General features: G+C 42.0%; 1 protein-coding gene across 1 annotated transcript in view; it reads left to right on the top strand.

Moving 5' to 3' along the window:
* Positions 1-7,484: 7,484 nt before the first annotated feature.
* KCNH8 (potassium voltage-gated channel subfamily H member 8) overlaps positions 7,485-16,748 on the top strand; it is a 155,515-nt gene continuing 146,251 nt past the window's right edge. Inside the window, exon 1 of the mRNA XM_028750902.2 lies at positions 7,485-7,775. Within this exon, the coding sequence (XP_028606735.2) occupies positions 7,700-7,775 (76 nt within the window). The 5' untranslated portion in view covers positions 7,485-7,699. The remainder of the gene's footprint in view (positions 7,776-16,748) is intronic.

The following is a 16,748-nucleotide window of genomic DNA, read 5'->3' on the forward strand; positions in this document are numbered from 1 at the left end:
CCTCCAGGTATCCAGCCTGGGGACGGCGAAGCCAGCCCGTACTACCGGGAGCCACATTGGGATCTGGGGGGCTGCGCACGACCAAGCAAAAGGCGCCCCCCATTTGATGTGGGGAGTGGTCATTTTGATTTATTTATTTTTTTGCCAAAAATGTTAAGTGGTATACAAACTGTTCTTGATAAATAAATAAACATAGTAAATTATCCTTGGAGAACAGCTGGGAAGTTAGTTCCCTTCTATCGATATGCAGCTTAGCTAAGCTTTTTTTTCTTGAATACTATGGACATAAAAGTGACTAAATCTTCAGCCCATTTTCACGGACATTCCAGTTCAATGATGATCATATTTAAGACATCCTAATGCAAATACAATTCATAGTCTTGTGCCAGAAAATTGTGCAAAGATGCGGTTAGAAGTGCAACATGCCGATGTTTGTGCAAATAGTGTTAATTTTTGGTAACTAGAGGGCATATGATATTTGTGGACTACTATGGCACACATGGCCTTGATAGAAGACAAGCCTCCCAAAGTCTGATTAAAGCTACTATGTATTGAAACTGAAAGAAGTGACTAGAAATTGTTGCCTTAGCACAACTAATGATCTATAGATCTCTCCTCTCCTATGAAACAGCGAATTACCTCCTTCTGTAATAGTCTATCGTAATAAAAATAAGCTCAGGAAATCATTGAGGTGCTTTGATGGCAAGAAAAATAGATCTGGACTATTACAGTGCAACAGGTATTCCTTATATTTAGTATACAGTACGGTACCAATAGTTTACAACTAGGGAATACTAACATAGAAGGCCTGAACCAGAGAACCATAAAAGCAGCAGGAAGATTTTGCATATTAATATCTAGCCCTGTTGCTGTATTTATATGCTGCTGGTTTTACAACCACAAGACAAATGCAGTAGACACTAGCTGGGGTTGGACTAGATGGCCCTTGGTCTCTTCCAACCCCACAATTGTATGATTCTATGTTTGGAGCCAGCCATCATCCTGAAGCTGACACCCACAGCCAGACTAAGTGGGAAATTCTACTGTCAAGGTTAGTCTTCATGCTTAATTGCTATGTTCTGTAGATATCCACATGCAAGCAGGCAGGCTCTGTTCCTGACAAATCCTTGCAGATCTTGCTGTGGGAGGAAGAAATTGACAAATCTGTACCACGGAAGGATGTGTTGGGAGGTAAACAGCTAAGTCTATATCTGGAACTGAGCTTAAGTGTGCTATATCTGTTTTGAGTTCTCTAGCTCTGTGTCACTATCTCAAATTACAGGGGAAGCCCTTATTGCATTGAGTAATACTTTCCCCCTGAAAGTAATTCCACGTGCTTTGGGTTCTTTCTCTCTCTTTTGCATCTAATTATAGTGCCATTTTTGTTCAAATAATTGAAACTGAATTTGTGATGAAATATTACTCCAAATGTGGATGGTTTTTTAAAAAAATTAATAATAAAAGGTGTGTACCTTAAGACAATTGTACTTTTATTCATCATCCTAACTTTCAGAATTCTATATCATAAAGCACAATCACATTATTTCAAATCATAAAGCATCACATTTTATTGGCCCAAACCCGACAGGCTCTTGTTTATATGCACAAAATAAGGAGTAAGCAGTTGTACTGATAATGCATAGCTCTTGTAAGACCCAAGACATCAGAAACCACAGTCATACCATAGTGCTGATAATCTCAGAATTAATTACAGTTCTTGATGGTTAACAAATTCAGAGAGAGGCTGCAAACCAGCTGAAGGAAAGCATCTTTAAGTCCCAATGGTTTGGAAGGCTGAGCAAATGCTTAATGCTGTCCCACTGAAATCAGCTGGACCTAAACTTAAAGTGCAGTTCCATGAACTCAGACGTTTGTGGGTATAGGCGTGCATCCAAAGTCCTGTTGACATTATTACTTTCATTGCTCATCATTTTATTACTTTTCAGCATGTCGTCTCATGACCACCAGGGTCTTGTCAAGAATTAGGGAATGGACTGGCATGATCAGACAGATGAGAAGGAGGATAGCGAAGGAGAAGTGTGTGTGTGTGTGTGTGTGTGTGTGTGTGTGTGTGAGAGAGAGAGAGAGAGAGAGAGAGAGAGAGAGAGAGAGAGAGAGAGAGAGAATTGTGGGAACCAGAGATAGTGGACAGAGTTTCTTCCCTTTTGACTCCAGCCACTATGGGAGAGGGAGAAGGAATGCTGGTTTTCACCTCTACTGACTCTCCCCTCTTGATCAGCTGCTGGGGTTAGAGAATAGAAATGACCTACTGTACCCCCACCTCCCAGTTGCTACCCATAATGATGTGTTTGTTAAGCAATTCTAAAAAGCAGCTCGGAAAAAAGGTTCATTTGGAGTCAACTGTTCATGTATCTTGTTATTCTCAGATCTACTTCGCATCATTCATTGAACATGGGTAAAAGACCATAATGTGTCAGCAGGCAACATGACTTTACACAATACAGTTCCTTGCCTTACTAGAGTCGAGAAACTAGAGGAAAAAAGGGGTTAAGGGAATACCCTCATAATTGCCATTACAACAAAGAATTAGTTGACTTTCTGATGTAAACATTGTACATCAGCTCTATGGGTGGGCTGAATAATGAGGCAAATCAGGGTGATTTGTAAGTCTCTACCTCTGAGTTAAAGCACAAAGTCAATACACCCTTTAGTTAGTTCAGGCCCCCCACAAAGTCTTGCTTCTTTCTGTCACCCTGTTGTTTCTGTACCTTATAATTCCATGGTTTCTTATATCTCTATGTTTCCCTAGATTGATGCACTTCACAAGAAGCGAGGCATTGGAAAATGTTTCCTACAGAACAGTGAAGAGCTCTGGATTATTGTTATTTTTTGGTCAAATTGCAGCAGTGAAATAACTTTTTAAAAATTATTTAAGAGCTTCATTTGAGGTTTTGTTTTTTTATTAAAAACAAACAAACACCTACATTGCTCTGCTTTAACAACAACAAAACCAGAGCTCTTCAGAATTTTGCTGAGAACATTTTGGACAGCCCCGTGTTGTAGGCACACAAGCCCCAGAAAACAAATGGCAGTGTGAAGCTGCAAAGTTATTTAAAATATACTTACAAGAGTACACACCGCTCAGCTACTTCTTAATTATTTTAATGTAAGGAAGAGCAAGAGACCAACCCCAGTTGAGCCCCTTTTATCTTCCCCACAAAAAACAAAACAAAACCCTGGCCTTTTTGTCTGAGCTTCGGCAGACTTAATTCATTCAGCAAGTGGGAGCAGCCCCTGTGCATATAAATTCATCTACTTGAGCTCAAAGGGGAAAATGTTGTAGTAGCCATTTTTATATTTCCCATTATAGTGAATGGGGCCTCAGAGCAGCTCAGAAGCCAAAACACAGAATGAAGCCAAAAGAGCACGAAACAACTCAGAAGCAGATTAGATTTTTAAAAAATGCATAGACTCAGATACAAGGGGAAACCTGCCCCATGCACACCCCTACTAAATGCCAGTTTCTATCATAATCACCACAGAAATCTGATGTAGTAAAATGATCTCATTGTGATTTTTTCACATCAGACAAATTCATGTGAATCTGCCATGCATTGCATGTTACAATCCTTCTTCTGGATGCCATTTCATGCCATCGCAACACACGTAGTCCAAGAGTTTGAATTACATGGAAATGGCAAGTTGTCGTTTCACTGATAGGCGATTATGATACACAGAATGGTTTAAATGCAATTATTCCATTTTATCATTGCAAATAACTACTGCTGATTTTTTTAAATTAAAAAAGAAGAACTGTAGAACTCCAGCATTCATTTAAGGGAAGAGTTCATAGTGCTTTCAGTGATCATTTCCTATTCTAAATAAGTCTTCTTCACAGATAATATTTCATATTATATTAGCTCTTTCATAAGAGATGAACAGCAGGCTGCCACTGTCTGCCCTTTCCAATATTGTTTTTTTAAATATTATGAACTTCTTTAAACTTCAGGGGAGCTCATGTTAACAAACAGGTAAGGATGAAGCAGTTTCTTAATTCACCAAAGGAGGCCTTGAGCATTAGCAATTATATTTGCTTGGCAAATTATTTTCAGTTGCATGACTGCAGCAGTCGGTAAAGGTCAAGAAGTTTGAACAGTGGGATTAGAAATCATCCTCATTGATTAGTTTGTTCAAACATCTTAAAAATTCACAGTAATGTAGATTGTGCTTCAAGAAAGCAAGGCTACCTCACAGAGTCATTGTTGAGACACACAGCTTTCTTAGAAGACTGGAAGAGAACACTTCACTCTTAGACAATAAAAGGCTTACTTTCAGAGTGTTTAGGAACAGGGGTGTACAATCGTCACTTTTCTTCATCCCAAAGGGCTTAACCCTTTGCAAATGGTCCAAGTGAGCAGACACAAAGGATTGACATTTTTGTGCATACTCCCAAGTGACCACATGCAAAACACTAACAAGCACTCAAAGCACTCCTGCCCATTTGCCAACACCTTCTTCCCCTTACCTGCCTCCTAAGGCCCTCAAAAATATTACCTGGGGCAGAAGAAAAGGTAGAAGGTGACAGGAAGGCTTCTTGGCAGAACATTGTGTCCTCACTTAGGAGGACACTGGGAGTGGGATTATACATCACAACATTGTAATACATCAATTTCTTCCAAGGATTGGGTTATGTCCCATCCAGATGTGCTGGGACATAAACTTCCAGTGCCCTCCTTAGTGTAGATGTCTCTCCCTTCTTCTGTCCCTGGTAGGTTTGGGGAAGATGGAGATGGAAGTGGCAATCAAACAGAGGCACTATTTTTTTCCACTTTTATGATCCCCTCATTTTGATTATCCATAGCATCTTTGCTTAAAATACGAATTGCTTGCCCTCAAAGGATCGGCCACATTTGGCACTTTTTCTGTTTCTGGATTGGCTTCATGCAGAGATGCAGCAGACAGCACTTTCTAAAGGAGGTTATGGTTCCACTGCATCTTCTCATTGAGTTAAATTCCATTGGGAGAGCCATGTTTGTCTGTTGCAGCAAACACACAAAAAGAGGAGTCTTGTGACACCTTGAAGACAAAATAGATTTATTGTGACATAAGCTTTTGTAGATTTGACTGCATTTCCTCAGAATGCTTGAAGTGTGAGTTGGCACAGGGGAGAAAAGTGTGAAGCCTTGGGAATAATTAGGAAGCTGCCTTATACAAGTTCAGACTATTTGTTCACCTAGACCAATATATCTGATTGCCTGTATTTCTCCAGGGTCTTAAGCAGAAGTTTTCCCCTCACCTGCTACCCAATCTGTTTTAGCGATACTAGGGACTAAACCATGTGCCTTATCACTGAGTTTTGGTTTCATCTCATAGTTAAGTGGCTTGTAATTAAATTATTATCCAAGTACTCAAAATACAGAAAAGTGACAAAATGCACCCCAGTGAAGGTTCACTGGGAAAAAAAGGCAAGGTCAGTCTGGGAATTAGATTAAATAAGAGGAGACCGAGAGGGGAGATGATAACCATCTTTAAATATCTAAAGGGCTGTCACATGGAAGAAAACCATGTTTTCTCCTGCTCTGGAGGGCAGGATCCAAACCAACATATCCAAATTATAGGGAAGAAGATTCTGTCTAAACATCAAGAAGAACTTTCTGATGGTAAGAGCTGTTCAACAGTGGAGCAGACTCCCTCAGACCGTGGTGGACTCTCCTTCATTGGAGGTTTTTAAGCAAAGGTTGGATGGCCATCTAAAATGGAGATTCCTGCATTGTAGAGAGTTGAACTAGATGACCATTGGGGTCCTTTCCAAGATTCTATGAATCTTACAGAGAGGGAGTGCACTGCATCTTTTGGATGTGACCAGTTTGGGAGCCTTTGGTCTATTTCTAATGGGTTCCTATTTTGCCATGGCTTTCAGATTAGCAATTATCAGACTGTTGGGCTCATCCTATTTGTCCTGTGATTTCTTCCACACATAAGTCTGATTGACATTTGTTCTCATTCACGAGTAAACAGTGGGTTTCCCCAAGGAAATTGGTGGGACAAATCAAAACCTCTCAGACAGTGGCGTAGCGTGGGGGGTGCAGGGGGGGGGCCGGCCGCACCGGGCGCAACATCTGGGGTTAGGGCAAATCCACAGGTTAGGGGGCGCAAATCCACGGGTTAGGGGGCGCAAATTACTTGCCTTGCCCCGGGTGCTGACAACCCACGCTACGCCACTGCTCTCAGACAAACCCTAAACCCAAGCATTGCTCATTTCAATTAGATGTGTCCTGCAGAAAACAGGAGGGCCTCATTCATCAATTGTCTTCTTTTGAATATTACTTTAGTAGTGACATTCAGTGGGTGTGGATACTCAGAGCTTTCCTTTTTATTGTGCCATGAAATATGGCAAATATTGTGACTGTATTATGTATAAGAGTTTTGCAGAAAAATGTTATTATTGAATACAGTGACAAAGGACTGAAGCTTTTTGTTTTAATGTTGCCAATACAAACAGCCCTAAAATACAAACTACCTGACCCTGTTGAGTGAATTATTGGCATTGTGGAAAGTCTCACTTCTCTCAGGTGGGAATCCCAGGTGTTTTTGCATATGATTGAAGCCTAAGATATTTATGATAACGAAGAATTAGATAGCCTTTCCCCATTTCTTTTTTTGGCAGTTGGTGTCAGGGAAGCTAGCTTCCCCTTTTATCTTTTTTGAACATTTCTTTAATTGAGAATGTATTTTAAAAGATTAAACTAAGATAAAATAAAAATGGCACACATGAATATTCAACATAAAACTTTTTAGATACTTTGCTGTTACTAGTCTGAGGTCATATAGCTCCCAGCTTCTAGAGTTCATAATGGGTTAGCTACTGCTGTTCTTTTTTTTTTTTTAATAAGTAGACCTTTGAGGAGAATAAGGCACCACAAAACCAAGCACCCTTGATGGGCTTATATATTTCCCAATATATAAAAGTGGGCTTGGGAAGAAAACATCTCCTCAAGGTGCTCTCCTTTTCTCATTAGTATTTCACACGACCCACGTCTGACCCTGTGAGGAATGGGGCTGTAGATACTATGAGGTGATTGAAATGCATTTGCACACATTATTTTATTATTATTATGTTGTTGTTGTTGTTGTTGTTGTTGTTGTTGTTGTTGTTGTTGTTGTTGTTGTTGTTGTTTCACATGGTCTAGGGTGTGAGCTCTGGCGCTGAAAACACCCAGTCTTTGACATCGAATATATTTTGCCCTTGGGTATCGCATGTGGCGATACCTTTGCTCCCCCCGAACCCCCTCAGTAGCAGCGTGAAAAGCCCGCCATTTCTCCCTCCCGCCAAAACCCGGCGCTTTGTCCGCTAGCCAATGGGGTGTCCCCGCCAAGCCGCCCGCGCGACGCCCTGCACCCGCGAGGGCGGGAGCAACAAGGCTCGCGGCAGCTGGTGGCGCGCGGCAGGGCTGTGAGGGGTGGGGGGACTCGGCGAGCGCGCACGCGCAAAGGGGTCTCTTTGGCTTCGCGCGCAGGGCGCCTTCTCCGGGTCGGCGAAAGTGGGCAGGAGCGGCGGCGGCGGCGAAAGTAGCATCCTTTCCCTATGCCCGAAAGTCCGCGGCGGCGCTGCTGCTCCTCCTCCTGCTGCTCCTGCTCCTCGCCTCCTCTGCCACCAGCGCGCTTTGCACTTTCTTCCCCGCGACCCCATCCTTCGCAAGGCAAACTTTGATGGAGAATTTCACACCGCGCTGGAAAAATGCCTGTTATGAAAGGATTACTGGCACCTCAGAACACCTTCCTGGACACCATCGCCACTAGGTTTGACGGCACACGTAAGTCTCGGCCAGGCAAGGCGCGCCTCCGGGCAGCCAGAGGCGAGGCGCTTCTCGGGGCTTGCGGGGGAAACTCTCCATCCCGTCGCCGGCGCTGTTTTGGGGAAGGAGGGCTCGGGAAACGGCTCGGATCAAACTTTGCAGACTATTTCTTCTTCAACATGTGAATTCTCTCGTTTTTTAAAAGAAAAAACGGGGGGGGGGGTTGCTTTCCATTATTGCCCATCCAAACATCATTATTATTTCCACTTTAGAAACTTTGGGTATCCAAAGAGACTTTGCGATCAGAGATGATTTGATACCCGTTCCCCGTCCAATTTGTGTGATCTGGTTTAAGATCTATTCGGGAAATCTCGGAAGTAAGGGACCTGGATGGAGGTGGGAGGGACAGAAAGAGGCAGACCTCGTTCTCAGAATGGAGCTTTGATTTTTATTGTGATTTTTTTTTAAAAAAAAGATCTCTTTAAAAGCTTAATTCCGGTATGCCAGGTTGTGTGTTGGCTGGGCAGCTGTTGTCTGAGGTTACTGAATGAAGTCTATATCCGTCCGATTAATGAATGAGTTTATTACGGCAGCCGGGAGAAAAAAGGGAGAAAGGTTAGCTTTTCAGGACCCTGGACAGATCCAATCGTTCTCATCCAGAAGTATAATCCTAGATTTCTCTCTGAAGGGTTGCGTGCATCCCTGATGGCCTGTTTTTTCTTTTTTTAACGTTCCAGCTGTTCCTTGTGTTTGTGTGTGTGTTTAAAAGGAAAAGAAAACCCAGTCAGAATACAATTTCCCTCCCTTCACAGGACACACATGGCCTTCCTGCTGCTTCAGTTAATCCCTGTTCAATGGTTCCCTTGTGATATATTGTATTCACATAGTAGGGGTGTGTGTGTGTTTGTGTATGTATGGGGTGTGTGTATGTATAATTGAACACATGCACATGCGACAACACACACACAAATACACACCACCTGAAGGATTATTAAAGATCCTGTTAGTAGACTTTCTTTTTTGGAAGAATGTTGCTATTTGCTCTGATAGAGGTAGAACTATTTAAATATTTAAATAAAGGGAGTACATAAGGATCATTCAGCAAAAGTTTATTAGCAGTGGGAGAATGTCAGTATTTCTGTGAAGTACGTAGCTGCTTTTAGGAGGATTACCATGAATCAGTTCTTTAAAGTGATGACAATTCTTGGTTGTTGCTTCCACTCCACACCCCGTCTCCTATGAATATTGCGCTAGTCAAGACTCTGGTTCAATGCATCAGGGTGATACAGTTGCATCTTCTTAAATTGTAAGATGTTAATTATAGTCTATAGCTACAGTAATCACTTACAATAAATCATAATGCTGAATTAGATCGTGTCATACTCTGGGACCAGGTTAGTAGAATTAGATGAAAATGTTAGGCTTTCATTTTGGCATAAATCTTCCAGTTTTCCAGCTCTATTCTGTGTTAGCAATTTCAAGTAATTTCAATTAAAAATAAATTAAAAATAAATATCCAGGGCAGGTGCTTCATAGTGGAACATGGAACCAAGTGAAAGCAGAAGGATCCCACCCACCCCATTCCCCCCTCCCCCCCAAAAATGATGACGTATCTTCTAGGTTGACTTATGTTCAAGCATTTTTTTAAGTATAGAAGTAAAATGTCATTTTGTTTAGCTTTTTAAAAAAGACCTGTACACCAAACAACTTTTTATATGTAAATGGGTAAAGAAACACACCCACCCTTGAGCTCACTTGGACTTCGGATTTTTGGACTTCTAGAGGAATGCAGGTTACATCACAACCAAGCCAAATTGAAGTACATGTGGGCAAAGGATCTAAATTTGGGCTAAATACAACATTCTGTTGGGTTGTGGCAAAAGCTGCCAGTCTTTCCTCAAACAAATTTCAATGTTATAATGTTATGTTCAAAGATGGCACATGACTGAGTCAACACATGCACTTGCTTAACTCTGTCACTAAAATCAATGAGATGGATAAATACTCATTTTTAATAGACCATGTCCTTAAATATTGCACAGTACAATTTACATAAACTATTTTGTCCTGCAGACCCCTTTGAAAGTGATATTATGGTGTTATAAATGTTGAGCCCATGTTTTAACATAGCAACATTGACTGTAGCTAACATAGCTCCTTTTATTCTAAATCTTTGGGGAGGATATATTTTGTTGTCATCAGTAAGACTCTTATCCAGCAATACATCTTTAATCCTGTGGAGAATTAATTCTAATTCTGGGCAACAGTACAGGAAAGGATTCCTGATCATGTTGGGAAATATGTTCTGATTTATAAAGCACTCTCATTAAAGCATAAATATTGGGGTTTTTTTTTATCTATTTCATCTTTAATCATTGAAGTTTACATCTGACAGAGAATCTTGGCAGATTGAATCACCTCAAGTAAAAAAGAAAACTTTGCTTGGGTCTTTATATGCTTGTACTTAAGCAATTTAGAGGGAGGCAAATTTCATCAACTGAAGTGTCTCCATAATAGTCTTCTAAGGGTCTTCTCTCAAACAGTGGCCAGAATTTGACTGGGAAGTTCACAAGCAGGGAATGATGCTTGCAATAGTGACAGGCAACCACATTTCTCTCTACTTTGCTTAGGAACACAGTGCAATTTGGATTTTAATTGAGAATTATTTGTACATGTTCATGATTTCCCAAACTGCATTCATGGCACACATGAATAACATGTGCAATGTTGTTATTCAGTGTCACAATGGCTAGGCTGAAGTATGCCTCTGAATACCACTTGCTGGGAATCCGAACTGGGCCAAGAGATGCTGTATTGGGGTCCTGCATGCAGGCTACCCATAAGGCATCTGGGTTGACCAGTGTGAGAAGAGGATGCTGGAGTAGATGGGCCTTTAGCCTTATGCAACCGTGCTCATCTAATGTTCTTATGCAGTTCCTTCACTCACCAGGTGCTACACCTGAGCAGTAGCATACATATCTCTCCAGATAATACTGGGAATTGGTGTGGAAAGGAGCATACTAGCCCTGTTGGAGGCACTGCTGTTATGGCAATCACTGAACACTATTAAAGAGGAGAAATAGGTTGTATTTCATCACTAGCATTTGTTCTGCAGTACAATGGGTCCCTGTATAATGTTAGTGATAAATGCTCAAGCGTTTAAGCAAACATTATGAATTGAAACACCCCCTTTTCAACCTGATGGTTGCAGTTGACAAGAGACACAAAAATACAATTTAGGATGTCTTGCTTGAAATTAACTCCCTTCCCCAGTGTTGTGTGATTCAGAAAAGAGCAGATCTCGAATATTGGTCTCACTTGTAGCAAATGAAAGCAGCTGGGATATCAGCACAGTTGGCTATCTGAAGTGAAATTACTGAATAAATAAAGACTCATGGATTGGTTTGGGTATTACCCTTCTGGAAGTATGTTGCATTTGCTTCATTACTGGCTATTACCAGCAGTTTATATGAATTTAAGTAGCCTTAAAGTACTCAAGCTGTAATCTTACACGTTTTACTTTAAAGTGCTCTTGTTTTTAATAGATGTTTTTATCTAAGAAAGTGTGCTTAGAATCATAGCCTAATGCACTAACTTGGAAGTAAGCCACCTTAGAATCAATGGTACTTATACTGGAGTAAACATGATTGCTTGCAATGGGGTTGCAAATATTTAGAGCACATTTTGAAATGCAAGTAACGAAAAAGTGGGGCAGCCTGAAGTCCCAAGGCCATATGCAGCTCTCAGCCAGGAGTGAAATAATGGGTGGGAGGGGTGGTAGAAGAAAGACAGAGAATGAGAAAGAGAGTCACTACTCACTTTTAGCTCTAGCCCACTAGTGGCTCCACCCATGTCCACCACCAGTACGCAGCTCTTGAAAAGTTACTTTTAACGAAATCTGACTACTAAAGGGAAAAAGTTTCCTCACCGGTGACATAATGGATGGGAATGCTGCAATGACTTCTAGATCTTCTTTAAACCTTTGTGGGACCCCCATGCTTTCCCCATTTCCATGGCAGCTGGGGTATAGCTTCCATCTCCCCAAGGACAGCAGCTTTTGTACTCATTGGCCCATTGGCAGGGTGATGTACTTCCAGGGTGCTGCGCCACCATCTATCTTATCTGGCTGTGGCTATCTTGCCATTGCCTTCTTGAGGGGTAACCTGTTGGACACATTCATTCTGCCGCTTGGCTTTTCCTGACAGACAAGCAGTCCTTGGACTTCAGCAATTTCTTGAAATCATTGTCACCATCCGTTAAGCAAAGTCCCTCTGCTAGTTAATTAGAAATAAGAGTAGCAGGAGAAAGAGATATGTATTCACCAATTCAGGGGCAAAATAGGTAGGTTTTTTTTGGGGGGGGGACCACCAGTGATTGCTTTTCTCATAAAAGTTCTGCAGTGAAAAATGATTGTATATTTTTAAAGAAATCCTTTGGTGGTTTGTTTGTTTTTTGCTACATATATCTGCAATGTTTAAATATGTAATTACTAAAAGCATAGGAAAAGTATTAAGGGCACAGTGAAACGTAACATAAACCAATACACATGTGATTAAAAGTGTTATCATAATGCTGATATGGTTGAATATACTGTTACACGCCTTCCCAATCTCTGCAGACTAGTGCAAGATTCCAGAGGTATCAGAAACACTAACCTGGGTCTGTGTTTCCTTTTGGGACCACGAGGCACAGCAGAGACTGTCATGTCTTTATGATAGATGGTTTATTTACACATATATACAACCTGAATCTAGATGAAGGGATTGCAGAGCATTCAAATCCCTCCTCCATAAGATTCAAGATTCCATTGGATTCAAGGAATAGCAAAAAGCCATACTCTGTGTCTCTTTTGTTTCAGCCTGTCACCGTCGGTCCACATTGTGTTCTACCCTTCATTCTCTGCTTCCCAAACTCCTTGCAAAACTGACACTTTTTTCCTGTTTGCTTACGTCATCTACCCTGAAACCCTCGCAACCAGAGGAGGGTTCCCTCACCTCCTTGTCCAGCAGTCCGGCACTCTCTCTTGATGGTTTCCTTGATGGGCCATTGCTCTGCTTTGTTCCTTAATGGCTTTCCCTCAGCTAGCCTTGCCAGGTAGTCTGGCTTGTTAGCATAAACAAAACCCCGGGATTTCCATGTTTATCAGACTTTAATCAAGCCTTGATTAATTCTAACTCTTACCAATTTTAAGAATTATGGGTGCCTTGCATTCACATAATTCTGGCACCCCAACACATAACAATACAATTAACTGGTGTTTATGTAAACCCTTTATCCTGTGGGAGTTCACGAGTTCTCTGACAATAGATGCCAAATTTGGAAGTGGTCTCAAATCAAGAAAAAGATAGGCTAGGAAAATGGAAACCAAAGGACAGTTTCCGATATGAGTTTTGGATTGCTGATAAGGGCGGAAAGCATTTCTGTGCAATCCTAATCCCGTATGTTGATGTCTGGGGACAGTGTGGGTTAGGATTGTGTTCCTGTTTCCCCAGTTGGCTAGTGGAGAGGAACACAGCTGATTGAGGATGGGCAGGGAAAGGTGTTCTGCTGCACCTGCAGCCCTTGCTTCGCTGGAGTGATCAAAATGCTCCTTCTAGCAGGAGGTTCCCTAATGGAGCATTTCCTAGCAGGGTAGCGTGCCAGAGGTTCTGGATCTGCTGGATCCCCCAAAAGGCCAATCATAGGGCCCTTCTGCTACTGTTCCACACTCCTGCTCTCTAGCCCCATTTAGGATTGCTCTGCCGACTTACGTGATTATATATTTATTTACAGTGGTACCTCGGGTTAAGTACTTAATTCGTTCCGGAGGTCCTTTCTTAACCTGAAACTGTTCTTAACCTGCAGCACCACTTTAGCTAATGGGGCCTCCTGCTGCTGCCGCGTCCCCGGAGCACGATTTCTGATCTCATCCTGAAGCAAAGTTCTTAACCTGAGGTACTATTTCTGGGTTAGCAGAGTCTGTAACCTGAAGCGTATGTAACCTGAAGCGTATGTAACCCGAGGTACCACTGTATTTTAGAAAATTTGTTCTGCCTTTATCTCTGTTCAATGTGACCAAAGTTCACAATACCTATAAAATATTAAGGTACAGTAGAATAAAGAGATAAGCAGGATAAAGTCAACATCAAGAGAACACCATCCCCCCCAAAAAAACCTCCCTCCAAACCATAAATCATGAAATTAAGTTACAAAAGTACAATGTAAAAAAAAAAAGGTCTCACTTGTTTATAATGTGGTACAGAAGAAGCAGCCAACGCAGTGGACTCCTCATGTTTTGAACCACAACCCTCATCAGCTCCAGCCTACATGGCTAATGGTCAGGGACTATAGGAATTGTAGTCCAACAATATCGGGAGGTAGCCATGTTGGCTCCTCTTGGGGTTTAGAGCAAGCTTCTCTAGGAAGTGATTTCTATATTTAGGGCACCAGAGCAAAGAAAGCCCTGCTCAATGTGCAGAAATAATTAAATTTATGGACCTGTAATAGACAGAGAGGGTTGTATGGGAAAAGGTACTGAGGTACGTTGGATTCAGGCCTTGTAAGGCTTTATATCCTATTATCATCAGAATGTTGAATGCACCCAGAACTGGACAGGCAACCAGTGTGCTTTGAAAGGTCTTTTCTCTTGCAGATATTTTACATAGTCTTCAATTGCTCCTTTTTGTAAAGTTCCATGCCCTCCTATTTGATACTGTTTGGGAGAGTGAGGGCAAAGCAATATATTATCATGTGTAAGAATAGCTTACAAGTTCCAGGATGAAATTATTACAAATGTTTAGTAAAAGACATATACACCCAGGCCAATAGATTCTGAGAGTAATAAATTTACCTTTACATAAGAAAAGAAGAAATCTAATAAAATGCAGACACTTCAAGAAGATGAGATTTTGCTGGAAGAAGGTTTATATATGAATTTCAGTAAACTACGTAAGCTGCAAGTTCTGTTACTTCTTTCCATTGGACAAAGAAAAAGATTAAAACAAAACAAGACAAAACCACCACCTCCTGGATTCTGGTTTCCAGCACTAGGTTGCACATTGATATGCAAGCTTTAAGATAGTTGTGGTTCGAGGACCCGATCCCCGCAAAGTGGAATGAAACACAAGGACACGTGATATAAGGTTAATGGGCAAGAAAAGGCCACAACTTTATTGATTACAGCAAGTGAAAAGGTATTGGCTTAGGCATTGGATTACGTCAGCTGAATCCACCCCCTCAGAGAGGGGTGAGTCTAAAACAGGCGGGTTTATTCACCAGTAGGTGGAGCCTGTTGATGCTAATCCAACTACAAGCTCTCCCCTGATGTCACCAAGGGTCGTGCCATGGCCTCCTGCCAAGCAGGCATCGGACAGAATACACGACCGCCAGATTCCTTTAACGGAATACCCAAAAACTGAAGGCGTAGGCGATGGCCACACCTAGCCCTTCGACACACCACAACACATTATTCCAATGCCTAACCTACCCACCAATACCACGAAAGTTGTGACGATTGCTACGAGATAGGCGAAAAAACCACAAAGCCTAATGCCAAATGGAAAAATTCCTACCAGGCCCCCCGGACAACCAGGGCGACCAACCTAAGGTCCATAGCAAGGCCAAGAGAAAACTGAATACCTGCTCTAAGGGAGTGGAGGGTGGGTGACTCGCGACGGGACGTTGAACAGTGAGGCCGGGAGGCTGGCGCCACAGCAATTTAGGCTGCTGTACACCTCCCCTTGATGGCACCTGGTTGGGTACCTGGCCGTGGGTGTGGGCGCCAGCCAGGTGAGTGGGAGGCAGGGGGCAAACGCCCCCTGCTTGAGGTGGAGTCTGGTTCCCGGCCACAACCACTCCCCTCTCTTGCAGGGAGGAGAGTCTTTACATTACCAACACTGAGGGACCTATAGCAAATGTTGCAGACCCGAATGTTGGATTAGAACATGTATTGTGCATAGTTACACTCACGTGCCTGGTTCACATGGGGAATATGAAAAGGAGGGCAAAGAGGCTGAGATAAGATGCAGTTACGTAGTGGGGAACAAGAGCCTTGGTTGTTGGAAACGTAAAGTATGACTGTTGCTCTCTAGCAATGATTGGGGGGGGGGTGTCACAGTTTCAAAAGACAAGAATGAGTGAAATATGACTGGTCAATTTTAAACCAATTTCAAAAACTGGGTTACCCTGAATATATCAGTATAAAGGCAGGAAGAAAGGTTTTTTAAAAACAAACAACAAGTCAAACTGTTTGATGACATGATTTTGTTTATCTCCATGTTCGATTCTGCCTTAAGTCCACATCAAGTGTTCCCTTTAAACCTCTTTCTAAGGTTCTTGTAGCCTTGTTCATGGTATCTCATCTGCTCCATCCTTTCCTCATCTGTTTGGATGGTATTCAGTTAAATCTAACTCAGAGTACACCCATTAGTGTTAGTGAACCTAAGTGATGTATCTGCTCTGAGCAGGACTAGCAGTGAATACAACCCATTGTGGCCAATTGTTTCCCCTGCCCAGTCTTACTCTCTTCATGTTTCTGTCAGCATTTTGTTGGGTGGGGTGGGGATAAAGGGGAAAGGAGTTTGTGTAATTGCCTCTTTGAGAAACAGTTTCCCTTTACATGGTCTTTCAGGCCCTTTGCTCAAAGACATGGTTGGGAACTACTGTAACCAGAAAAGGGAGTAGTTGTGTCTTTGCAGAGGAATATGGTGGTGGATTCTACTCTTTACTGTAGTTGTGATTCAGACATTTTCTAGGCAATGATGAGGGCTAGGAACATACTTGTAAAGTGACATTCTCAAACTCAGAAATATGAGATACCCAGTTTTGTGCAATGCCGATTTAAAGTAATGATCCGTGTACTGCTTGCAACATTGGCCTGGGCTGCATGCTAGTTTAAAGTGCATTATGTAATAGTCAGAGAATGCCCCATCCACTGTTTTTCACTCCATCCTTCTGGCTGTTACAAAATGAAGACCATGGTAGTAAATTAAGCATGTTAATAATGCATTGGGT

The sequence above is a fragment of the Podarcis muralis genome, chromosome 12, assembly GCF_964188315.1.
Source record: "Podarcis muralis chromosome 12, rPodMur119.hap1.1, whole genome shotgun sequence".
NCBI classification, from domain to species: domain Eukaryota; kingdom Metazoa; phylum Chordata; class Lepidosauria; order Squamata; family Lacertidae; genus Podarcis; species Podarcis muralis.